At 37.5% G+C, this 26,805-nt stretch overlaps 1 protein-coding gene across 1 annotated transcript; it reads right to left on the bottom strand.

The window, feature by feature from the left end:
• Positions 1 to 1,364: 1,364 nt before the first annotated feature.
• mrm3a (mitochondrial rRNA methyltransferase 3a) lies at positions 1,365 to 26,794 on the bottom strand. The gene is made up of 4 exons (XM_028806624.2): positions 26,232 to 26,794; positions 16,254 to 16,498; positions 13,480 to 13,647; positions 1,365 to 2,606 (listed from the first exon to the last, which is right to left on the bottom strand). The coding sequence occupies exons 1-4, from the start codon at positions 26,663 to 26,665 to the stop codon at positions 2,074 to 2,076; spliced, it is 1,380 nt and encodes a 459-aa protein (XP_028662457.1). The 5' UTR covers positions 26,666 to 26,794; the 3' UTR covers positions 1,365 to 2,073.
• Between the last annotated feature and the right edge of the window lie 11 nt (positions 26,795 to 26,805).

Here is a 26,805-nt window from a genome sequence, read left to right as displayed (position 1 = left end):
ATTTCACAAAAACACAACAAACTGCATTCTGGCTTACCTCAGGGAGGTACTATAAATGTCTGTAAGGATGTGCATCAGTTGGTCAGCACATTCCCTGAGTACACACCCTGGTATGTTGTCAGGGCCTACAGTGTTTCCATGGGCTGACCCTGCACAGTGTCCTCCAAACATCAGCTTGGTCAAGACAGAGTGCTTCATCGTCCAGGCTGGGCAGCTTTTATTGTTGTTGTGTTGTTCTTTTCTTCAAACCAGCAGAAGTAAGTGTTAAATATATTGAGGAAATTAATATTGTCATCACTCAAGGAGTCCTGTAGTCTGTGATCGACTGTATGCCTTGCCACAGGCGCCTGGGGTTTTGAATCATTGAACTGACCCTTAATTTTCTGCTACTCTCACGCCCAGGTTGGCTCGTGCTGATCGAAGGGCATTTTTGTCCCCAGACTTGACTCTGCCTGTCTCAGTGTCTGTCTGTGTCCGTGCTTCTTTCACAGCTGCTAATTAAGGAAAGACAAACAGCTAAGGGGTCTGAGTTAAGTTAATTAAAACTAAGGCAAAATAAGTTAATTAGCAGCAAAAACTGGTCACTAAGAAGACGGTTAGAATAAAAACCTGCAGCCACCAGAGTTGGACACCCTTGCACCCTGGCATGTGCAGATCCATAGCTGATATCCAAATGTGCAGCAACAGCAGACTACGTGATCTGTTATTCTTCTCTGACGAAAGCACTCACCATGTCGATGTGGACTTGTGCAAGTAATGTTGACAGTCGCCCAGCTTGAGCTTTGACAGTTACACTTGTTATAACACACCTTTCAACCTTTCTACCCATTCTTAAACTTTTCGTTGGGTCATGCTGTTTTCACTTCCATGGAGAGCCAACATCCTTCAGTGAATTTCTACAGGTTTCACTCCCTCTGCCCAAAGAAATCTCACTATGGTGCAGTCCTGCGGCAAACCATCCAAGTCCATTTGAATTTAACATCAACTAAACATGGGATCAACCGAAAGAAGAAGTAGAAACTAAAGGCAGAGCACTGCACTGTGTGTGTTTGGACTGCCCATAACCCATCTTGAGCATGTTGTATTGCATCAGCTTTGATTCATTCTGGTTACCACATAATTTTCAAATTGCCTTTACTTTTATATTTTACATTTCATCCTAAATAAAGAAGAGCATCAAAAGTGTCATTTATTTAGTCAAATGAAATTAATTACTACTACTAAGTTTAAAAGAGTTCAGCACTGTCCAAGCTAAAAACAAAAGCCTTATCATTAAACTAACACAACTATGTATCACAAATCTGAGCCCTTTGCCTGCACTCTCCTGAAAGGGGTGAATTGTTTTTTGATTGGCAAGCTGTAAAGGCACTAGAAGCCTCGCCAACATACTGTTTCAGCTGGGCACAGTGGTTTTTTAGGATGGTATGCAGTACGATAGGTACAACTAGTATTTTAGCTCAACAATCCTATTATCCTTAATTTCCTCTTTTTCCATACACTAATGTCTAGTTCAGTTTATTTACAGTACTCACAACTTGTCTTGCCACTGTTCTTCATAAAGAGCAGATCCCGGTTAATTTTCTTATTTACTAAGTAGCCACTTGAAGCAAGTATCGCTTGGCTGCAATTAAAGAATAACTCCTGGCTCATTTATATGTTTCACAGTGCTAAGATTTCTGATGTAGTGTGTGTTGACAACTGAGCATTACTGGCAAAGCATTTAAGGTGAGCATCAATCCAAATAATAATTATATCTAACATTTTTTGAAGATCTGCAATTGCATTTGCCCTTTTCTGGATATTTTCTATTTTTTGACTTGGAGGATTTAAGACTGCATCCATCTGAGCAATGTGCAGTAAGACAATAAGCTGTAATTTAAAGTTACTCCTTCACTCAGTTTTTAGAAAAATTGGACCACTACATCCTTGTTAAGTATCATTATGTTTTATGACAGTGCCTATAACAGGCAAGTAGTCAACCCTCAGGAAGTCCAAGAGATGTAAAGAAGCAGTGACACGTACAAAAGGTGAAACAAAAGAATTCCAAAAAAAAGATTAAACAACCAGTTAAGTCTATGGCAGCTGGCAATGAGACTTTAGTTGTTCTTGTTTTGCCTTCAGATTGTGCTGTCTTTTCCCTTCAAATATCAAGATACTAGCTGCCACAGCTGAATTTAAACTGTCCATTCCTGGAACCATTGGAATAATAAGCCGCCTTCCTCTGGTCGTTTCTGACAACTGGAGAGCTTCCAGGCTAAGTCCATGAGTCTCGCCACCAATCACAACAGCAAACTCGCCACTGGCCCAGTTCTTATGATATAACTGTGATTCCACATCTGGTAAGGTAAACCTACCCATGTCTGAATCTGAATCTGAATCTTCATCTTCATCTTCTTCGTAATGCATTTTTTGTTTATTCAGTGTGGCTTTTCTGGGCTGAGGTCGAGATTCAGGTGGACGGCTACAACTGTCAGCGACATGGACAGCTATTGTGCTTGGAAGGTAGTTTGGAATCTCTTCCCATGCCAGGTTTGAAATTACAGGAATTCGGAAATGAGCACCCATGGCAGCCCTCAACACTTTAGGCTCCCAAACATCCACACATCCTAGAAAAGAAAAATAAATAAGTCAATACATCAAAAAAGAAGCATAATGAAAACCTACATTATATCCTGTTATATGCCAGTCTTTGGTTACAAATAACAGAAGAGGGCTAAATTCTTCAAAATATGAATCAAATTTGTTTCTGTTACAATGAAATGATTTTTGTAATTTTGTGCAAACTCCATTGCTGAAGCTGACCTTGTTTTTATAGTGATACTAAATGATTTAATAGAAGGAATCCCATATGAAACTAATGGTGAAAAAAAAGATCTCTCTCTATTATATAAAAAAAAATCTTGGGATGTGACGAGACGTTTTCAGAGAGACGAGACATGTTCAGAGAGATAATTTCACGTCCTGAGAGACAAGACTTTGTGCCAAGAGATGAATTGAAAAACTAACAGGTCCAAGCGGGGGTGGAAATAAAAGACAAACAGTAGAAGAAGAAAAGAAAAAGAGAAGAAAACAAAGTAGAATGTCGTAAAGAGGTTCAAAAACGTTGGTGCGATACACATGCAGAGAAAGTACTAAAATTTGAAAGTCTCAAAAAATGGATAGTAAAAATCGCATTAGCGCTAACAAACGGAAATTATTACTTGGTGAAATAACGGAACAGCAAAAAGAGATTGAATATATAGACATATGTGATATGACAGAGCTACTACAAGTTTCATTTCAAAGAAACCACAATTTGGTCAGGTTTATATTTATGATCACAGAGAAGCAATGCAATATAGAATCGAACAAGTTAAATGATTAGACGTATTAGAAATTCTACAGCCAATAATGGATACAAATCCACACGTCCAAAAGTATCACACTTTACACGAAATGTATCTGAAAAACATGGACAAAGAAGTTTCCTTGGATTTCTATATGAATCCGAAAGATCACGCTCGCATATATAATAAACCAACATGTGACGAATTGTCAGCGATAATAGTTCGAAAGACGGAGATACCAAAGACAGAGTTGATATTCGTCAGTAAATGACTGCACTGCACACTTGATAAACTGATTTAGCAGAACAAATATTTTGGATAATTATGTGTCCATTTAAACTTGAAAATAATTGTCTTCTACCTTATGTTAGGTAGAATGCCCAGTGAAGGCTGGGTGGTCTCGTGGCCTCAGAACCCCTGCAGATTTTGATTTTTTTTCTCCAGCCCTCTGGAGTTTTTTTTTTTTTTTTCCCTGTTGTCCTGGCCATCGGACCTTACTTTATTCTTTGTTACTTAGTATTGCCTAATCTTATTTTTATAATTTTTCTTTCTTCATCTTGTAAAGCACTTTGGGCTACATAATTTGTACAAAAATGTGTTATATAAATAAATGTTCTTGTTGTTGTAATTTAAAGGAAAATGGGGTGTGCAAAAATGTAATGTATTTTTTATATAATTAATTTTCCCAAATAACAACGCTTCATGTGAAATTAAACTGCATATCTCTATGTCAAACTTCATACTTGAAAAATAGCCATATAGAGAATGCTAAAAAAAAGAAAGAAAAATATTCAGATTGCAGTTTATTAATTTCATCTAACACAAACTTTTTCCTGTCTTGCTATGAGTTTAGCCTCAATCACCAAGTGTTTTCAAGTAGAAAATGTTTTCAGAATTTGGACACTTTTCAACATAACAGAACAATCTGATTTATGCAATGCTTCCTAAAACACCAAACACGTACATTAAAGCCAAAGACATAAAAAGTTAATCAACGGCAATCAAACGCAGTTTAAAAGTAGGAAGCTGATAATAGAGAGTGTTCTGAAAGTTAATGCACTTGCCAAACAAAGCAGCATTAAGTGCTCATTTAACAGAGTTTTGCAATCAGTGTAAGTCGTACTGCCAAGTGCAAAGTGCCAAGCTTGCCAACTTCTCAAGTACTACTTGCAGAAGTCCCACTGCAAACTAACTTTACTCAGATTGTTTCCATGAAATTAACCTCAAGGTATTGTGACGGATGGCCGGGGCCCATGCCTGGCTGGGACGACCCTGCAACATATGTACCGGGGAACAAGGATGGGAAACCCAGTATCTCCCCCTGGACGCTAGATGGTAGTCTCCCTGGGTTGCAGCGGTGCCTCAGACTCCCCCAGGGATTCATGGGGGTTGGAGATCTGTGCAGACCTGTTGGGTTCCGCAGGCGTCGCCAGGGGGTGATGCAGCAGGAGCTGCTGGCCCTTTTTGGGAAACTGGTTTCGCCACACCCGGAAGTGCAGCTGGATGTCAGCAATCAAGCACCTGGAGCACTTTTGGGTACACAATAAAAGGAGCCAGCAAACACCACTAGCAGCCAGAGTTGGGTGGAGGAGGACAAGGTTGCCTGGGTAGGAGAGAGAAATGTTTTGGTTGGTGAATTGTGCTTGTTTGGGAATGTGTTGTGCCTGTGGGGTTCACGGGGAAGACAGGTGGAGAAAAATAAACATTTGTTTAATTTTTATACGTGCATCCATGTGAATCTGTGTTGGGGCAGGTGCAATATAGCACCTTTCTTACAGTATATACAGTGCATCCAGAAAGTATTCACAGCACATCACTTTTTCCACATTTTGTTATGTTACAGCCTTATTCCAAAATGGATTAAATTCATTTTTTTCCTTCTGCACACAACACCCCATAATGACAACGTGGAAAAAAGTTTACTTGAAGTTTTTGCAAATTTATTAAAAATAAAAAAAACTGAGAAATCACATGTACATTAGTATTCACAGCCTTTGCTCAATACTTTGTTGATGCACCTTTGGCAGCAATTACAGCCTCAAGTCTTTTTGAATATGATGCCACATGCTTGGCACACCTATCCTTGGCCAGTTTCGCCCATTCCTCTTTGCAGCACCTCTCAAGCTCCATCAGGTTGGATGGGAAGCGTCAGTGCACAGCCATTTTAAGATCTCTCCAGAGATGTTCAAGCGGATTCAAGTCTGGGCTCTGGCTGGGCCACTCAAGGACATTCACAGAGTTGTCCTGAAGCCACTCCTTTGATATCTTGGCTGTGTGCTTAGGGTCGTTGTCCTGCTGAAAGATGAACCGTCGCCCCAGTCTGAGGTCAAGAGAGCTCTGGAGCAGGTTTTCATCCAGGATGTCTCTGTACATTGCTGCAGTCATTTTTCCCTTTATCCTGACTAGTCTCCCAGTTCCTGCCGCTGAAAAACATCCCCACAGCATGATGCTGCCACCACCATGCTTCACTGTAAGGATGGTGCCAGGTTTCCTCCAAACGTGACGCCTGGCATTCACACCAAAGAGTTCAATCTTTGTCTCATCAGACCAGAGAATTTTCTTTCTCATGGTCTGAGAGTCCTTCAGGTGCCTTTTGGCAAACCCCAGGTGGGCTGCCATGTGCCTTTTACTAAGGAGTGGCTTCCGTCTGGCCACTCTACCATACAGGCCTGATTGGTGGATTGCTGCAGAGATGGTCGTCCTTCTGGAAGGTTCTCCTCTCTCCACAGAGGACCTCTGGAGCTCTGACAGAATGACAATCGGGTTCTTGGTCACCTCCCTGACTAAGGCCCTTCTCCCCCGATTGCTCAGTTTAGATGGCCGGCCAGCTCTAGGAAGAGTCCTGGTAGTTTTGAACTTCTTCCACTTACGGATGATGGAGGCCACTGTGCTCATTGGGACCTTCAAAGCAGCAGAAATTTTTCTGTAACCTTCCCCAGATATGTGTCTCGAGACAATCCTGTCTCGGAGGCCTACAGACAATTCCTTTGACTTCATGCTTGGTTTGTGCTCTGACATGAACTGTCAACTGTGGGACCTTGGTGTGCCTTTCCAAATCATGTCCAGTCAACTGAATTTACCACAGGTGGACTCCAATTAAGCTGCAGAAACATCTCAAGGATGATCAGGGGAAACAGGATGCACCTGAGCTCAATTTCAAGCTTCACGGCAAAGGCTGTGAATACTTATGTATATATTCTCAATTTTTTTTATTTTTAATAAATTTGCAAAAACCTCAAGTAAACTTTTTTCACGTTGTCATTATGGGGTGTTGTGTGTAGAATTCTGAGGAAAAAAATGAATTTAATCCATTTTGGAATAAGGCTGTAACATAACAAAATATGGAAAAAGTGATGCGCTGTGAATACTTTCCAGATGCACTGTACATTAGTCATATACCAGTGTTATACTTTATCAACTTTAAGAAGAACCAGACAATTTGCTCATCACTGTAAGTAATACAAAAGTCAGTCCTATTATGCACTGCTGTAACCCTTAAAGAGCAAACAAATGAAATGTATTTAGATCATACTGAAATTAACTACTTAATTTATCTTTGTTGTTTTCAGTAAAGAGGTAATTACTATGCCAATAGGGACAATGAATATTCAGATATTTAAAAAAATGCTGTATGCAGGCTGTAAATTATAAAGATTGATGCGCTGAAAAAAACAAAGCCTACAGTAAATCCCACATGAATGAACACAATTTATCTAGAAATACTTAAACAAATGTATAAATATATACTTAGTGGACAATTAGTCAGGTACTTCCACCTAAATAATAAATTGATCGCCCTTTAACGCTTAGAACCAACTGATTTTGTGAAGTATAAACTCAACAAGGTGTAAAAAGTATGGCACAGGGAAGATAGTCCATGTCATCTTCAATGTACCCCATAGCTGTCATGGATGTACGGATTGTGTGTTTGTAGTATAAAAAGCTAGTGCTTTCATCTTACTCGAGTTACTATATTATGATTAGTTCACTATAATGCCTCTGGAACCATTCCAAGACTTTTCTAGTTTAATTACATGGATCATCATTCTGCTGAAACAGCCCACTAGTTAATAAAGACCACCGGTTACAAAAATGTTTACATATCTTATTGTATTTTTCCCTAATAGGGTTTTTTTTGGGAGTTTTTCCTTGTCTTCTTAGAAAGTCAAGGCTGGGGAGCTGTCAAAAGGTAGGGCCTGTTAAAGCCCATTGCAGCACTTCTTGTGTGATTTTCTGCTATACAAAAAATAAATTGTATTGTATTCAAATACTATTCTTCTTGCAAAAAATAGCTAACTTATGACATGGAAACTCACCCAATACTGCCACCACTCACTCTAAATTGTTAATGCCTGAAAGGTGGCCTAAAGGCACCTTGTAATTTCTCCACACACAGATGTGGAACTCTGTTGAGTCAGCCATTTATATACACAGTCCAAAAGAAGTTAAAATGAGTTGTCCATTTCAAAACCATGATCCACACATTAACAAACCACAGCCAGTCTGTAACTTTGCACAAGTCACATCTGCCTCTGTCAGTCGTCCCTTTCACCAACAGTTAGTTTACAGCCATAGGATTTCAATTAATCCAGGACAATAATGTGAAAAATCCTCTGCTAAGTGTGTAAATTTGAGTAGATAAAGTTATCAGCTAGACTTTCAGATAATTGTTTCATTTTGTATGTAGAGATTTCCACTCATGTTTAGACAGGCCATCAGACTTGCCAAAGTAACACTGCAACAATAGAGTAATTAAAAAAAATCTAGAGAATGTAAAATAAAATAAACTGAAAAAAATGAAGTACTAATTTCATCCATTCTATGCTGTTTTTCCTTTTTGAGTATACCTTTTTGCAGCTTTAACACAGATGAAAAGTCAGCATAAGGCAGTGCACTTGAATGTTGGTAAATTCAGAAATATGACATATTTAATTAAAGTACAACATGCTGCATATTTAACATATTCTCACCTTAGGTGGCACATTCAAGCAAACTGATTAGCACTGCCATTTTACAGATCCTGAATACTCCGTTCAAATCCATCACCCCATTGTCTGTGTGGAGTTTGCATGTTCTGCCTGTGCCTTCTGTTTTTTTATCTGGGTACTCCAGTTTTCCTCCCACATTTCTAAAGCCTTGACGGTTTGATTAAACTGTCCCAATTTGAGTGTGGATGTGCGCAGGAGTGGACACTGTGAAGGACTGGTACTTGTCAAGGGCCTTTTCCAGCACTTTGCCCAGTACTGGCAGCATAGGCTCTCGGTCTCTGCTACTGTGAATGGCAGTACTTGGGTTGAAGAAGTATTATTAGTTTGCCAGTGAACCTATTTACTTAAAGGTTACCATAAAATGTTGCCAAAAGCATACCTTGGCAGATTTTAAGAGAAAATAAGGGTGAATTATGGTATCATAGGTAAAAGCAACCTAAGAAGTCCTCATTTTTATACTGAAATGTCCATTTTTTTAGATTTAGAGAAATGGCAGCCTTAGTCATGGGTATATTTCTGAATTTCTTTTTTTTTATATTTTATTTTATTAAAATCAAAAAACATTCCATACATGCAAGTCCAGTTTAACAAAACTGGTTTGAAACAAATCGACCCCCACCCATGAAAAATAGACCTAGGTCAGCAGAGTAGCACTTTAATAATAGTAAAAATAAATAAATAAATAAATAAAGATAGATCGATAGAATAGAAAAAGAGGGGAGAGAATCCACTTCCTCAATTTAAGTTCTTATTCTAAAATGTTATTTATCAGATCCTGCCAGGCTTTGAAAAAGTTTTGTACAGATCCTATAAGTGAGAATTTGAGTTTTTCCAATTTTAGATAATATATAAATAACATCAGTTATCCACTGACTTAAAAGAGGTGAGTTAGGATTAGGATTTAAATTTAAATATCTGAATTTCTAAAAGGTTTTCCTTGAGCATTGTTTATCTTTTGTGTGTCGCTAATTTTACCTCTCAGGTTAGATTTAAGAGCAAGCAGTCAGTCCAGCACAGACATTTTTAAAGATATGATGATTACGAATGTCTTTATGTTTAGCTACAAAGATGACACACATTGGTAGTGGTGAGTTCATCAAATAAAAAGAAATGTAACTGAATACGAATTTGCTAAACAAAGTCAATTTACTGAATTTTGATGTGTGCAAAAATATACTTCAGCCTGTTTTTAGCCATCATTTTAACAATGTTTGGTTGAGTTTCTTCTAAAGTGCAGTTTAAACAAAGGGCATTGCGTGCTGCCCATGTCTTCCACTTCTACACTTCACTGAACAGCCAATCAAATTAACAAATCCCACAGCTGCACACTCTGGGCGGGAGCAACTGCAACAGGTAGGTGGCAACCTGTGAATGTGATCTTAAAAAACATACAATAAACAATGAACAAAATTCCTAAACAAATAAATAAGGAACAATTACAAAGTAATTGACTATTCTTGCAACAAGCAAAACAGATTGCTTTCCAAATAAATATGTGCAGGAAATGCATGCATTAAAAATCCCAATGTGCAGGATACCCATGATCCCATGCTGAATTTCAAGCCCTGATATAAAACCTAAAATTGAATTAAAATCACATAAACATTATTTCCTAAAGACTGGAAGCTAGTCATCATTGTACCATTACAACTGTATGCCAGGTGCATTAGTGTGAGCAATTACACAAGATAAACTACAAAAAGTAGCAGTCAGTCAGTAGAGCTTTAGACAAGAAGAATGTTTAACTAATCAAATATATGTAGACATAACTCTTTGGAAATTCAAAGCTGAAATCTGTGACTACTAGGGGGCTCCGCCCCCTGCTCGCTTCGCTCGCCAACCCCTGGCGTTGGGGCATGACAAAGAGTGAGATGTGTGAATTAGATATAGAATAGTGTGCAGGTTTGGATGCTGCTTTTATAAATAAAAAATAGAGTGTTTGTCATATATTAATGTTTTATTGGAATATTTCTTTGTATACAACATTAGTAGTAAAGATGGTGTCTTGTCCTTGAATGAGTCTTCCTTGGCACGGATCATTTATAATTTTAACTTTAACGTCAGATGAACGTCGAACGCGTGAGAAGGCAACATAAAGTTGTCCATGTCCAAAAACGGTTTCAGAGAGGTAGATGCCAACCTTGTCCATGGTTTGTCCTTGTGATTTATTGATGGTCATGGCAAATGCAGGTTTAATGGGGAACTGTCTGCGTTTCAATGTAAAAGGTAATTCTAGGTCAGAACTCGTAAGGTCAATTCTAGGAATGAGAACAGTATTGTTAGCATGTAATCCTGTAAGAACTGTTGCTTGAATAACATTGCGTGTCATGGTGTTGATGACTAATCTTGTGCCATTGCATAAACCCTGTTTAGTGTTAAGGTTTCTTAATAGCATGACTATTGTTCCGTTTTTAAGGGTAAGGTTGTGTTGTGGTAATCCCGCTGGGTTAATAGTTATAAGCTCTGTGCATTGTTTGTTTTCATGAAGGTTCATTCGTTGATAGATTGCCTCATCTGGATCTAGGATGTAGATTTGTGCATATTTGCGTTGTTGATTTGTTTCAGGGTGCACTGTTCCAATGCGATGCAATATTTGTCCAGATATGCGAAAGCAGTATGGGCCATTGCCTTTTGGTGGTCTGATATGTACTCCGGTAGATGCAAAAGCAAATGAACTATTGTAGGATCTAATGCAGTTCATAAAGTTTTTACTTTCAGGCACATCGTTAGTTAGAAGCTTCTTTAGATATTCAGGATATGAATGTAAAGGAGGCAGTCTAATCTGACCCTTTTGACAACAACGTGTAAATTCATAATTTGTATTGCCAGTTGTTTCTTCTGGGAAGTTAAGTGAATGACAATGATTGCAAATGACATTCATTAATCCCAATGAATTTTCCTCAATAGTGGATTCATTATTGAAGGCGTTTTCAGCCATTTGGCTTAAGCGTTTAACATGTGTCTGGCGTTGATGTCCGCGACGTGCATGTTTTGCTTTTGGCGTTTGAGTGCCGCGTTGTTGCATGTCCATTATTTGTGACGCGCTATTTTTTTTCTTTTAATTTATTTGCCTCCGCTCTGCGCAAAGTCCGTTTCAGTCTACGTCGTGCATTGTTTGTATCGAGCCTTTTCCGTTTTTGTATGTCGGTCATTTGATCTTTCTGTTTTTTGAGTCTTGCTTTCTTTTTTTCTGTCAGTTCATTTGCGCATTGTAGACGTCTGCGTTCATTTATTCTGTCTCTTCGCTCCCTTTTTTGTATGTCTGAGTCGCGAGCTCTTTCGGTTTGAACTTGTGCTTGTTTCGATGCAGCACTTTGAGCCGCGCGCTGTATGCGTCTACGTTCATTGTGTCTGTCCATTTGGGCACGTCTCTGTAACGGTGTCACTTATGCTTTTCGTTTTTTGATCCGAGACATTTTTTATCCCGGAGTTTCAGAAGCCCGTTTTATGCTCCGCCGTCTATTTTGTTGTTTCTTTCGTGTTCGTGTGTTAGTTCCCGTTATCCTTTCCGAATCGTTTTGTACCCGTGACCGTGTATTCATGACTTGTTTCTTTCTCAGCTTGCGAAATATGGATGAGTAATAAGGAGGATCGCACTCACTGTTAATATCTTTCCTTTTCTGCAGTTGAACGGTTAATAGTGCTTTATTGTAAGGAGATCCACCTATGCTGACACCTATGCTGCCTAGTGTGAAGGTGTTGACGTTCACTTTAGAATATGTGGCTTTGGGTGTCACCTCTTATGGATGTGTAGGGGGGGGGGGGTTAGGATTGTTGTTGCGCGAGCGTCTTCTTTCTTTTTGTGTTCCTGTGTCTTGTTCAATCCCCCTCTTTGTGTGTGTCCCGTCCCTTGCTTGTAGGGTCTGTGGGGTGGTTTTGTGTTCTTTTTTTTTGTATTCCATGGGTTTGTTGAATCCCCCTCTTGGTGTGTGTCCCGTCCGGTGCCTGTAGGGGGGGGGGGGGGTGCCTTCCTGTTGTGCGCGAGCCTCTTCTTTTTTTGGGGTGGGCTAGTTTCGTGTGCAATGTGTTTCGTGCTGAGCCTGCGTTTGACTACTTTTTTATGTGCCTTTTCCTTTTTTCGGTGCTCGTTGCGACTCATTTCTTTGACTCTTTTCTGTGCTCACTCCTTTTTTATGTGGTCTTGTCCGCCTCTCGCTGCTCCTCATCCGCCTCTCGCGGACTCTTTTTCCACCTGCGCAGTACGTCTTTTTGCGGCTACGGCCTCTCGCGGACTCTTTTTGCGCCTGCGCATTACGTCTTTTTGCGGCTACGGCCCATGGCTGGATGTCCCTGCGTCCATCCGGTTTAGCATTCTCGGTTAGTAATATGGATAAACTTAACACTCACGTCAAATCAGCCTACTTAATTAGTTAGGCAACTAAAAGGATGAATTTCTAGGGAAAGAACAACTGGTGGCATAGGTGCTGCTCTCACCACCTGTTACCCTACAGATTTTCAGATACCCTTTCTTGACCTGGCCAGAAACGAGTATGACCATAATCTCATTTTTGTAAGTGTTGATGGACTAACCTATGCCCCAGTTATCACTGAAAAGGCGGACCCTCAATAAAAGGCTTGAGTGCCTTATACAGTAAGGGAATTTTAGGACTAAAACATCACAATTAAAGTAGTCGTAAAAATCTAATTTAATATTCAGAATGCAGTAAGACATAAACTTGTGAATATATACTGTCAGTGCTAATAATAGCGCAGTATGATGTTTCATAGATTAAGTAGCAATATGAGAGTTGAATTATATTAAATGGCATTTGCTTAGTTTGAAGAAATGTCAGAGACTGAAATGTCATCTAAAAAAATCCACTTATGGTTTGTTTATTGTAATTTTAAGGTATACATTTTTATCCTGAAAGCTTTTAATGATCTGATTTATTAATTTTTAAACATCACAATCCAAAAACATTTAAAGCCACCATACTCCCTATGACAAAGACTTTTAAATGTCCCTCTTATTATGGGCAAAAGAAAGATTTTCCTAGAGACCCTTAGATAAACATCCAAACTCAGAAACTCAAATATCAGCAAAGAGAGAAACTAATCTAAAATGTGTCTGATATTAGGAGGTCACCAATTTGAACTCCAGTACAAAATGTTTATAACGTTTTTTTAGTCATGTTGTAAGACCACATTTTGAATGGCATACGCACCCTTTGTGAGAAGCACCTTACTGCAGCCAGCCCCAGCTGCAGATCTTAAGATGGTGCCCAGGTTCCCTGGGTCTCGGATGTTATCACAAATTAGTGACATAGGTAAAGCATGCTTCAGCTCCATTGATGGGTAGGTCATCTTTGAGTGGTCTGGTTTTGAAAATATTGCTGAAAAGAGAAGGAAAAATACTTCATATTTTTGTTAAATGGGAAATGTAGAACTGACAACCATCCACATACTCAAAACCATCCTGCTTTTAGTTAACTGGCCACTAAAACTAAACCAATTAAATTAGTAAAATTGATTAATAAATCCCAGCATATCTAAAAAGATGGCTCTGCATCATTAAGTGTTGGTATGTAGCATATGTGGTATGTGATGAACCGGTAACCTTCCAAGGCTGGTTAATATATGGCTTCTATGACTCTGAACTGATTAAAACTGGTTGAATAATTAATGCTAGGTATTTTACTACTTCAGAACATGGACTTGCCATTCAGTTCTCCAACAAAAGACTATGCACTTATGCAAATAACAAAGATATATTGTATCAGACAGCTCTTTTCATCCCTTTGGATTACCAACTTTGATTTTACATTTTTTATTCCTTGTATTTTATATTTTAAAAAACACCTTGTATTAATCTTTCACTTTGTTTTTTTTAATTTCCTAGGTATTCCAAACAGGTATGAAGGAAATACATTTTCAATCATTTTAACTCCTGACAGCCCTGTTCTATCTTTCTCAGAATACAGTGGCCAGTACCAAGTGGTAGACCTATCACTTAGCTGGTGATCAGAATCGAGCAAAATTCCAATGAGTGCACTTTACAATCGTATTTTTTACAATTTAGAAGCATTCACACATAAGTTTGAATATTGTTACTACTCCACTTCCTAGCTGTTCTGCGCACTGCATGAATACACTTGACTTGATCATTCATAGTTTTCATACTTTTTCTCTGTACGTTTAGCATTTGTTTCCTCAGAGGTTGATGCACTTGTTGCTTCCTGAGCAGCTCTTCTTTTCTTCACCCTAGTGGCCCGCTTCTTCTCTTCTTCCGTCAGCAAATTTTTGCGTTAAAACTGATTAAGTCAGTTTTTGTGTTGAAATTAGTTAGTGTGGTTTCTTTAATTTTTCACCTAAGCTGGCACTTAAGTCTTCAATCTGCCTTAAGAATGATTTAAGATATGAAGAGGTAGGGGAAGTGATGGTGAAGGTGGTAGGAATGAGAAAGGCGCCCATACGCATGCACTGAACGGCCGCCATGCTGGCCTCTGCCGAAAGTTGATTCTACAATAAAATAAAATAAAAATAAAAAGGGTAATAACCTTGGAGGTCAATCATCACTCAGAAAGCGGATAGCAGACATCACATAGTATATGTGTACCAATTTCAGGTCAATAGGTCAAACGGTTTGCAAGCTACAGGTGATTTAAAATCCTGGACATACAAATGGACAGCCACAGTAGCCTATTATATAAGAAGATTATGCTCTAAAGCCCACTTCAATTAAATCTTAGAGTAGCCAATCAAACTAACCTGCAGTTCCTGTCCAGAACCTTGGAAAGAAAAACCCATGGAGACACAAAGGATTAAGTATAAATTTGACACTGACTGTGTCTGCATTGGGATTCTTATCCAGAAATCACTTTGGAATGTTTGATTAACATTTAATGCATAGTATCAAAGTGAATATGTCTCCAGTGTCCACATCAAACCTGAAGCACAATGACATCGTGAGGACTCCCACTCAAATGTGTCACTCTTGCGGTGTAGACTGGGGTGTTTATTCGTTGGTTGCACAGGGCATTAGTTTGTTACGAACTTTGTATGTGCTTTGATCTACACAATCACAAGTGAATTTAAACCTTTTCTCTTATGTGGTCAACTGTTATCTGATCATGAGAGAGTAGAAGAAGCTCTGAAGCTGATGTAGATACTAGGGTTAATCTAATGATGATAAAAAAGAAAGATTAATCTGATTGAATGGTACTTGTGCAAGATGTTCTATACAAACATCTATGTACAGTATATGTATTTTATGTCTAATTACCGGCAGAAGTGTTTCCTGCAATGCACAGTATTCCCTGTAGTTAGATCAGTTGGTCCTTTGCCAAGTTACATTCAAAACTGCCATTAACTGCTTCAGGATTCGCTTGGTACAGTGCCAAGACCACTTTTTCTAAAGATTCTCAGCCTTGATTCTTTGGTCCACACTACACAGCACAATTGGCATGTTCACTTCTATTTAAACAAACCTGACTACTGAGAAAAATCACTCCAGAGCTTGAACAAAACACCCCAAAGGAACTAGATTTGAAAACGTCTTTAATGATTTAAGGGCCTAAAGACAATGATGCTTCATCTTGATGCTGCTGTTGAAAAAAAATTGTACCATACCACATTTAAAACAAATGTAGGTTTCCTGGATGAAGCACACTGACATCAACATGGCTAAACCACAGCTAAAATGTATCCATCCATCCATCCATGAATTAATTTCAGAGTTGTGGAGAACAACAATGAAAAATCCACCAAATAATACTAACGTTAAAAAATGAAGGATATTTTAGTGCCAACTGAGAAACATGAACCTAGTTAAATCTAATATGGCTGAATTAATTTGCTTAATTATTACCCTGGACATCTAGCCATTCCTTAAACAATATTGCAATGAAAAATACTAGGATACAGTAAATGAGACATAATATGAAGCTGAACACTTCATATAGTACTCTTTTATATGTTTTAGAAATTTCTTTCTACTCACCCATAAATCCTTGTGGTGTCACCAAATCAGACCAAGTTTGAATGTCTTCAAACTTGACTTTAATCAAGTTTGCCCGCTTCAGTTTCTCTTGTGGGAATTCCTTTAGTTGATCTACTGTACTGAAGAAAAGGGTGTTCAACACAGCTCCTGAGGACAGGGCATCAATGATCAATCTTCGACCCTCCAACAAGATCTTGCCATGCTGATCTCGAAACTTTCTGGATTTTGCAATAGTTATCACCTTCCTGGTTAAAGCATTAGGATAGAAGCAGTAACATTAATTGAAAAGTGCATTCTCCCGTACGTTATTTAAAACCTGAAACACCTGAGTTAACCTGCAGTAAATAAAACCACAATCTATACATATTAATAAAAGGCAAAGCCCTCACTGACTCACTGACTGACTGACTGACTGACTGACTGACTCACTCATCACTAATTCTCGAACTTCCCGTGTAGGTGGAAGGCTGAAATTTGGCAGGCTCATTCCTTACAGCTTACTTACAAAAGTTAGGCAGGTTTCATTTCGAAATTCTACGCGTAATGGTCATAACTGGAACATATTTTTTGTCCATACACTGTAATGGAGGAGGCGGAGTCACGTATTGCGTCATCACGCCTCCTACGTAATCACGTGAACTAAAAACAAGGAAGAGATTTACAGCACGAGTCAAACGTGGGAAAGAAGGTAAATGACGTTAATTTTTGACTGTCTTTTAATACTGTGTAAGCATACATATTAACACATGTGCAATTAAACGTGTGCATTTACGGGGTGATTTCTCAGGCTTAAAAGCTCGCCTTTTATCAAACGCGGGAACAAAGGTAACTGACGTTGTTCACTGTCTTTTAATACTGTGTAACCATACATATTAACACATGTGCAATTAAACGTGTGCATTTACGGGGTGATTTCTCAGGCTTAAAAGCGCGCCTTTTACTAAAAAGGTAAATGCAAAACTATTTTCAATCAGTTTAATGAAACGCTCCCGTTAAGGATTGCAATAACATATTCGCGAGATAAAAGAATGAAGTAGGGGGAAATGACGGAAGAGCCGCAAACAGCGAAGAGCAAAAAATTAATTAAACAATTGAGAAGGGAGCAAGTGAAGCATACAAGCATGTTCATAAGGGAAACAAAGCACGGTGTAAAACGTAAGTTTAAATTAAGTTTATAGAAACGCTCCCGCTGCGGATTGCAATAACATATTCGCGAGATAAAAGTTTAATGAGAAGACACGAGGTATAAACGAACCACACGCCGTGGCGCAACGTTAGGGGCAACAGTTTCAACCATTCTATGATCTGCTTCTCGCAACTGAAAGACGGCACATGGCGGATGTTAGCCGACTTGCTGACCGCAACGTTAGGGGCTTCAACTCTGGCGCTGACGCCACATCTCAGTGCCAACACTTTGCAGACTCTACTTAAAAGACACGCCCTCCTCACTGGACAGTTAAAAAGACCAATCAAACTAACGATGACATCAAGTATTACCCAATCAAAAGTAGGAAAGGAGGCATCTTCATAAAATGCGTGTGGGATGATTTGCATGAGACGCTGCTTTAAAAAAAATGATAAAAAAAATACGGGACAAATCCTGTCCAGTATTGATTCAAAACGGGACGCGCAATTTCATTCTCAAATGCGGCACGATTCCGTATTTTAAAGGACGGGTGGCAACCCTACAGTGCCAGGTAACCACCCATACAATCAGATTGTGATTCAGACTAGGAATGCAATGAATGTAATTACCCCGATCTACATACAAGGCGAAAGTCTTGCAACATTCAAAGATGATGGTTTGGGATAAGTACACCATACAACATAAAAGAGCTTATGAAGCCTTGAACCGAAAAAAGCAACATCTCAGAGATCGTAAAAAAAAAAATAGGAGGTAATGTCGTTTTACTCGCTGTAGATTTTAGTCAAACATTACCAGTTATTCCACGAGGGAGACCAGCAGATGAACTGAACGCGTGTTTAAAATCCATGCTTCTCCCACGCTCGGTTATATGTCGCGTGTTCTCGGGTAGGTACACCAAAAAATGTATACATTTAAGCATGTAATGGGCAAACAAAAAATGAGGTATACCCGAAGGCACTGCAGTAGTACTTAATCTAACTTTACTTCTTAAATGTTAATGTTTTACTGTTTAATAATTTATACGCTTCTTATATGTTGTTCAAATTCCTTTATCAAAATACCAGTGACAGCGCAATGCACGATAACATGGAGTGAATACACCATACGCATCCGCCCACGGCCGCCCTGGTGTGCGCAGATAGGAGTTGATTCTACAATAAAATAAAATAAAGATTAAAAGAGTAATACAATCATCACCCATAAAGCGGATAGTAGACGTGACGTACTATATGTGTACCAGATTTCAAGTCAATAGGTGAAACGGTTTGCGAGCTACAGGTGATTTAAAATCCTGGACAGACACACAAATTGCCACGGTAGCAAATTACAGAAGAAGATTTTACTGTTTAATAATTTATATTTATATGAAATGTGCTTCTTATATATTACTTCATATTCTCATATGATAATGATGTTAATGTTTATATTGATTTCTATGTTATTGAAACTGCATGTATGTGTGTATATATATATATATATATATATATATATATACTAACAAAATACCCGCGCTTTGCAGCAGAGAAGTAGTGTGTTAAAGAGGTTATGAAAAAAAAAGGAAACATTTTAAAAATAACGTAACATGATTGTCAATGTAATTGTGTTGTCATTGTTATAAGTGTTGCTGTCTTTTATATATATATATATATTATATATATAATATACACACACACATAAACATTTATATACATATACATATATATACATATCTACATATACACATATCTACATATATATACACACATACATAAACACACACATAAGACTTATTGACTGAAACGGGCTTTCACGAAAAAAGTTAGGGCTTTGCTACAGGATACACCCTCCACAAGTTAACCAAGTAAAAATAAAATATATATTTCTGTTTTATTTAAACCTTTTAAGTTCATATGCATAGCCCCATTTGGCTGTTTAATTTTTTTTTTCTTTCTTCAGTAATATTTAATCTCCTTAAAGAAAAAGAACATATCCATTTTACTTTTTTTGTATCTCTGTAGTAATATTTTAGTGTAAAAGAATAACCAGTATTTAAACCTTTTATGTTACTTTATACATTTATTTTACACAATGTTGAAAAATTAATAAGAAAGCTACATATTTTGGCAGCTGCTGCTTTCTTTTTCAATGAAATGAAAAAAGCTCTCCAAGAGAAAACGTCAATGAAGAAGAAACAGTTTGCACTATCTAAAAAGGAGAAACCCTCATTTATAAAAGTTTGCTGCAGATGACTTAACTGAAAATAAATGAATAGTTCCTATGTGTATAATACATATTTATCTATTTGACTTATGCCTTTATTCCAGCAACTTACAACATCTGAGGTACAATTTGTTACATTACTTTTGTTTTTTGCAGCACAGGCAGGTGAAGTGACTTCCTCATGGTCACACAGTGGTGTCAGTAACACGATTTGAACTGACAAGCTCCGGGTTTGCTGAAATATTACTGAAGAAAGAAAAAAAACGAAAACGGGCAAATAGGGCTATGCATAAAAATGTCCATCCATCCATTATCCAACCTGCCATATCCTAAATACAGGAGCCAATAAGTAGATATGTATATATACAGTATATATATATGTGAATGTATGTATGTATATATCTATGTCTATATATATATATATATATATATATATATATATATATATATATGTAAATTTGTATATGTATATATATGTTTATGTGGATGTGTATATACGTATGTATATGTAGATATGTGTATATGTAGATATGTATATATATATGTATATGTATATATATGTTTATGTGTGTGTGTGTGCATATTATATATATATATAAAAGACAGCAACACTCATAACAATGACAACACAATTACATTGACAATCATGTTACGTTATTTTTAAAATGTTTCCTTTTCTTTTTCATAACCTCTTTAACACACTACTTCTCCGCTGCGAAGCGCGGGTATTTTGCTATTTATCTCTTTATATAAAGGAGAGTTGGGATCCGAGAGACTGTGTTTGTGGAGGGATGGAGAGTTAAGGCGGGTGTTGGAGTCACGTGATCATCTCCCCTCCCATTCACCTCATTTCATTCACTTCATTTCGCTCGAGCTGAGCTCCGCAGCTGGCGCGGTCTTGCTGTTCTTGATTTGCTTTTCACATGGCCAAGTATACGTTGCATGCTCAAGAGTAAGCTCAGCGCACAACTTGGTCATATTACAACCGGAGGGGCGAACTGACAACATGGTATACAAAGAGATCCTTAACAAATAATTATTGGTATAATTTCCCTCAGTTTATTATATAAAATTTTAAAGCAGTACTTTGCCGCTGCGAAGCGCGGGTATTTTGCTCTATATATATGTGTGTGAATGTATGTATGTATGTCTATATTTATATCTATATATATATATATATATATCTATATATATATATATATATATACATATACATATGTATATGTATATATATATATATATACATATGTATATATATATGTATATATATATATATATACATATGTATATGTATATGTATATATATATATATATACATATGTATATGTATATATATATATATATATATACATATGTATATGTATATATATGTATATATATATACATATGTATATGTATATATATATACATATGTATATGTATATATATATACATATGTATATGTATATATATATACATATGTATATGTATATATATATATATATGTATATATATATATATATATATATGTATATATATATATATATATATATATATATATATATATATAATGTATATATATGTATATATGTATATGTGGATGTGTATATGTATATATATGTATATGTAGATATGTGTATATGTAGATATGTATATATATGTATATATGTTTATGTATATATATGGTTACATAACCTCTTTAACACACTACTTCTCCGCTGCAAAGCGCGGGTATTTTGCTATATATATATAAAAGACAGCAACACTTATAACAATGACAACACAATTACATTGACAATCATGTTACGTTATTTTTAAAATGTTTCCTTTTTTTTTCATAACCTCTTTAACACACTACTTCTCCGCTGCGAAGCGCGGGTATTTTGCTAGTATTTTATATTACTCAGTTTCAGATAAAAAGACAACACACCAGGGGTCAGGTTTATAAAACTTGCATACATACAAAAAGAGGCCTGACATGTGCATATACAACTTTAAACACAAAAGTCAGGATTTATATAAGCAAACTTGAGGGGTGAATGTGTGTATATTTATGGCAACTCTGACCCATTCATACACATTACGGAGAAAGTAGGAAATGATGACACCCCTTGATCAAGTACGGAAATGCAGCCAAACCAGCAAAATATTGACTTGCACACATAATAATTTGTATCACCAAGCCATTATTATAATGTATTGTACATTGATATGACAAACATATTAAACGTCAAATGTGACAAATATGAGATACAGATTCTATTTTAGTTCCCTTTTAAGAGGGCCAGTGCTACATATTTGTACTGAGGTTTGGTTTTCCTCAGCTTACATAGGCCATCTTTTGTCACTTATCAGGATTAGAAACCAATGCAATGACTTGTTGTCAATAATTGTATCAAGTAAAAACACAAGTATGATTCACTACCAGTGCTTAAAAAGTTATAAATCTCATGGCCTATGCATACACTAATAGTCTGACACAACATTGCTTGTTTGTCACTGCTAGAAGACTATGCAAATGGTCATATACAAAGGGAACAAACTTTTTTGGACTTGCAAAATTGTTTTTTTTGCTCCCGATGATGACTGGCCGATAGCTGATTTAAGCTGCCAAGAGCCATTATCTTGGAACTATGTGTTGAATTGGGCCTAGCATTAGAAAGGCAGACTGCCCAAAAATCTGGTAATAGTTGGGCAGCTTTCTGCAAACAGGCACCTACCAGAGGAAACTGGCCGACAGGTCAGGAACTTCTCATTCAAGCTGCAACTCCCTCATGCCAAATGTGCGGGAAGCCATAAACCAATTAATGAGGAACCATTTACAGTTTCTGAATGGCGTGGATGTACAGGCCAATATAAAAAGGCAATTTGCAGTATTGTCCAATTTTCCTAACGGGGCAATTGGCTGCATTCATATTAAAAAAATGGCACTCAATAAGAATGATGCTGTTTTTCTTAACCAGAAACAGTTACTTTCTATTTATGTAAAAATCATCAGTGACACCAAAATGAGACTGAAAAACATTGTTGATCAATGGCCTGGGTCAATACATGATTCATTTATTTTGAGGCAAAACAGAGTTGGCAGACGACTTGTTGATAATGCTGTGCATGATGACTGGCCTGTTGGTTTTTCATGTGGCCTGTACTATTCATTGTAACAGCAATCATATCATTACATGTGCCCACTCAGATGCTGGCAAATACCCCTTCTTTCCCCTACCCTCTGCGCACAAAGGAGAGGCACCACAATGGCATGCGTGCCCTTGGCATTCTAAGTTGTGAAGCGCACTATAGGACTCCTCAAATACAGGTGGCAGTGTCTGGCTGCATCAAGTGGGGAGCTGCTCTAACAGCCATAAAAGTCCTGCACCATTGGGACTGCATATGTGCGAGGTTGATTAGTATCATCTGTATACAGTACAGTTGTTTCAGGGTGGCAGTCGGGTGGGGTTTTGGGCAAGCTCATGTATGCACATTTACAAGATGATTGTGATTTACAAAGGGTAAATTGTGTACAAATGTGCACACGACAGGTTTTATAATTTGGACTTTTTTTCCCCAATTATTTTGGGGTATGCATACTTTTATCCTCAACTCCATGCAAAATGAGATTGCAGCACATTTGAATTTACTGTGACCTTTAGTAGCATAACATGTCAACAGCTGGGCATATCTCGGAAATTTAAACTATTCCAAAACTTATACAACAATTTATTATGTCACCATGACTCACAATAAAATACCTAGAGTATCTAGGTAGTTCTTCAACTTTTCACAGCACAAGTAAATACAGTTTGCATATAGACAGCTGCCAGTCTGGGGAGAATGCAGCAATATCTTTTCTGCAGATCACACAGAATCCTTGACAACAGGGTATAGTGTATCAATACCTTCAAATATCTTAAGACATGTTATTAGCTTGAACACCAATAACAACAACATTCTGCACATTCACAAAATATGGACAGAATGAGAAATTATCCATATAGTGCCATGAAAAGGTATTTGCCCCTTCTTGAGTTCTTCTATTTTTGCTTATTCATAACACTTAAATAGTCTCTTTCCAGCAATGAGAAGTTGGGCAAAAATTGTATCCATAGGAGAGCTGCAAGGGGAAAACCACTGATAAACAAAAGGAACATAAAGGTTCATCTAACATTTGCCAAAAAACATCTCGACTACCCTGAAAAATCTTTGGGATAATGTTTTGTGGATTCATGAATCAAAGTGGAACTTTTTGGAAGACATGGCTCCCATTTCATCTGACATAAAGCTAACACAGTTTTCCACAATAAGAACATCATGCTCACAGTCAAGCTCTCTCTCTCTCTCTTTCTCAAATTCAAACTATCCCAAAACTTATGCAATAATTTATTATGTCACCATGACTCACAATGAAATAACTGAAGCACCTAGTTTTATATATGTTATATAAATAAAAGAAAAGAAAATCTTGAGACAAAACAAGACTATTGCCAAGAGATTTTTCAAGTACCGCCCTCCTCTCAACCATTTACGGTTAAAGGTCCACGCCCACAGACCTCTCACCTCTCATTCGTTTGAATGCTTTTGTCAGACACAGTTCCTGCGCTCTCAGCTCTTATAAATTTTTACGTTTTCCTCACTTTAAGTTCTCAATAAAAGACGACTTATTATGTCCAAATCTTATTGAAGAATTTCATCCCGAAGTGTTATCAACAGAAGAAATGAGTACACAGGCAGTCCTAGCACCGAGAGACGATGAAGTCAAACAAATTAATGTGAAAATTGTCGATTGGTTACACAGCAAATTGATTAAATGCGTATCAATAGACTATACTGAAACAGTTGGTGGTGATAGTGCGGTAGATGAAAACATCAACTTACATTATCCCATAGAATATCTACAACCGTTAACACTGTCCAGTCTTCCACAGGCTGAATTACTGTTGAAAGAAGGATGTATCGTAATGTTATTGCATAATTTATGTATGAGTGATGGGCTATGCAATAGGACAAGATTAGCTGTATTCAAAATTGTTCAAACAATTTTAACAGGCGACAAGTAAGGTAATGTAGTACATCTTCCGCGGATAACATTAGACTCCAAAGGAGATCTTGATATGCCATTCGTATTAAAACGTTTACAGTTTCCCGTGAGAACAGCTTTTGCTATGACAATTAACAAATCACAGGGACAAATATTCGAAAAAGTCGGTTTATTTATTAGAGAGAAAGAAACGATATTCACTCACAAGCAATTATACGTTGTGTTGTCATGATGTAAATCCAAACATGGAATCAAAATTCAATGCGATATTGACGAAAAGTTAATTCCAAATATTGTTTTTACTGAACTTTTACAGTAAAAGTGTAAGTTTAAAAAGAAAGTATTTGCGTGTTCATTTCAAAGCCAAATAGAACGAAAACGTATAACATAACAAATACCTCTAACGCAACATGAAACATAATTTTCTTTCAATTTATTACGTTTTACTATGGTTAATTACTCGCTGTAATGTAAAATAGTTAGTTCCATTATGCATATGTAGCAATTCCCATGAAAATAACAATGTTTAAATTGTACATCCGCTTCATCATACGCAAGCGGCAGAGTCACAAAGTTGGTAGCACATGACACCCACCTTGGGGTTGGTGAGCGAAGCGAGCAGGGGGCAGAGCCCCCTAGTGTGTGTGTGTGTGTGTGTGTGTGTGTGTATGTGTGTATACAGTGGACTCTTGTCTTACGAACTCAATTCGTTCGCGAGGGCTGGTTGTAACTCAAGTTGGTTGTAAGTCAAGACTATTTTTTCCATAAGAAATAATGGAAATACCCATAATGCGTTCCGAACCTCCCACAGCAAAACTTACTTAACCTTTTCATAATAAAAAAGGATTGTATAATGTGCATAATTTACCAAAAACACCAATAATTTTTCTAATGTACTAACCAAAAAGTTAAAAGAAAAGTGCCTAGCCTACAAATTCATACTGTACTCACCATTTAAGTTGACATCTTTGGCTTGCAGGAAGGGAGGAGGAGGAGAATGAAATGGAAGGTGGTTATCTTTTCTTTGTAAAATTGCCGAGATTGTGGATTGCTGTACATATTAGCGAGATCGGTCACACGAACGCGACTCTCCTATTTCCTTCTTCGTTTCGATTGTGATCGCTTTCTTTAGCTTCGTTACCTTCTCTTCCTTAGCTTCTTTTCTAGCTTTTTTGGGGCCATTTTGATAGCAATTATCGAAATAAATGATATAAATCACTGCACTGACCTAAATTACGTCAAACGTGACAGACTCAGCAAGGATGACAACCATGTGCGCGATGTAAAACCAGGATGCTGGATACACCTGACAACAAGTTATTTTTTGCGCCACCATGGTACTTTTTCAATTGAGTTAACATACGGTAATTTTGAAATGACAGACCTGTACTTCAATTATGCAACCGTTAATTTCCCATGTATTTATAAATACTACTATTTACAATTTGGATAAGCACAAGAATTTTACAACCCCTTAAAAATCTGATGTGAAAAAATACGAAGGCAACTATAATCTTGTCAAAAGAACCCCTCGGCAGTAATTTATCCCACCTTTGCTATTCTGTTAAGTTTTTGCGATCAGATTTCCTTAAAGCAAACCTCAGACCCCCAAGATACTTACCCCAGCTTCTTGTCTAGGGGGTTCGCTTTTTCGTATCTTAGTCCTGGCGTCTCCCCTTGAATTTCATAAACCCGGTGGGATGTTGTAACACTTGGACCATGCGATCGCTTCTTAGTTTCATACTCAGACTGTCTTTCTGCTCCCCTCGATATTGGAGAGGATTTATTTTCGGCACTAACTTCCGGAGCCTTTATTGATTGCACTGCTTGTAGCTTTCCTGCAGCATCGGTTTCTGGGTAAAGCACTTTCACTGGTGTTCTCCTTAGAGCCCTTACACACCTTCGAGACTCGACCCTTAGTTTTTCTGAAACTGTCATAAATAGAAAAGAATCAAACTGTCGCAACATGCCTCTCATGAGCAGCGCCATGTTTGATGTCACTTTTGACCTATGCGACAGGATGGCTAATCGGTTAGGAATAATCCAACCCTGCATTGATTTAGAGACGGGAAGTCACTGTCATGTTTAATGCATTTGTGATAAAAATGTACTTTGCAAAAAATTAATTTAGCTAAGTATTTTGAAAAAAAGAAATAGTTAAAGTAGTGAATGGCCTGCAGGTTATTGGCCTGGAG

This window comes from Erpetoichthys calabaricus, chromosome 8, assembly GCF_900747795.2.
Source record: "Erpetoichthys calabaricus chromosome 8, fErpCal1.3, whole genome shotgun sequence".
NCBI lineage: Eukaryota > Metazoa > Chordata > Cladistia > Polypteriformes > Polypteridae > Erpetoichthys > Erpetoichthys calabaricus.
This window is presented reverse-complemented; position numbering and strand designations above follow the sequence as displayed.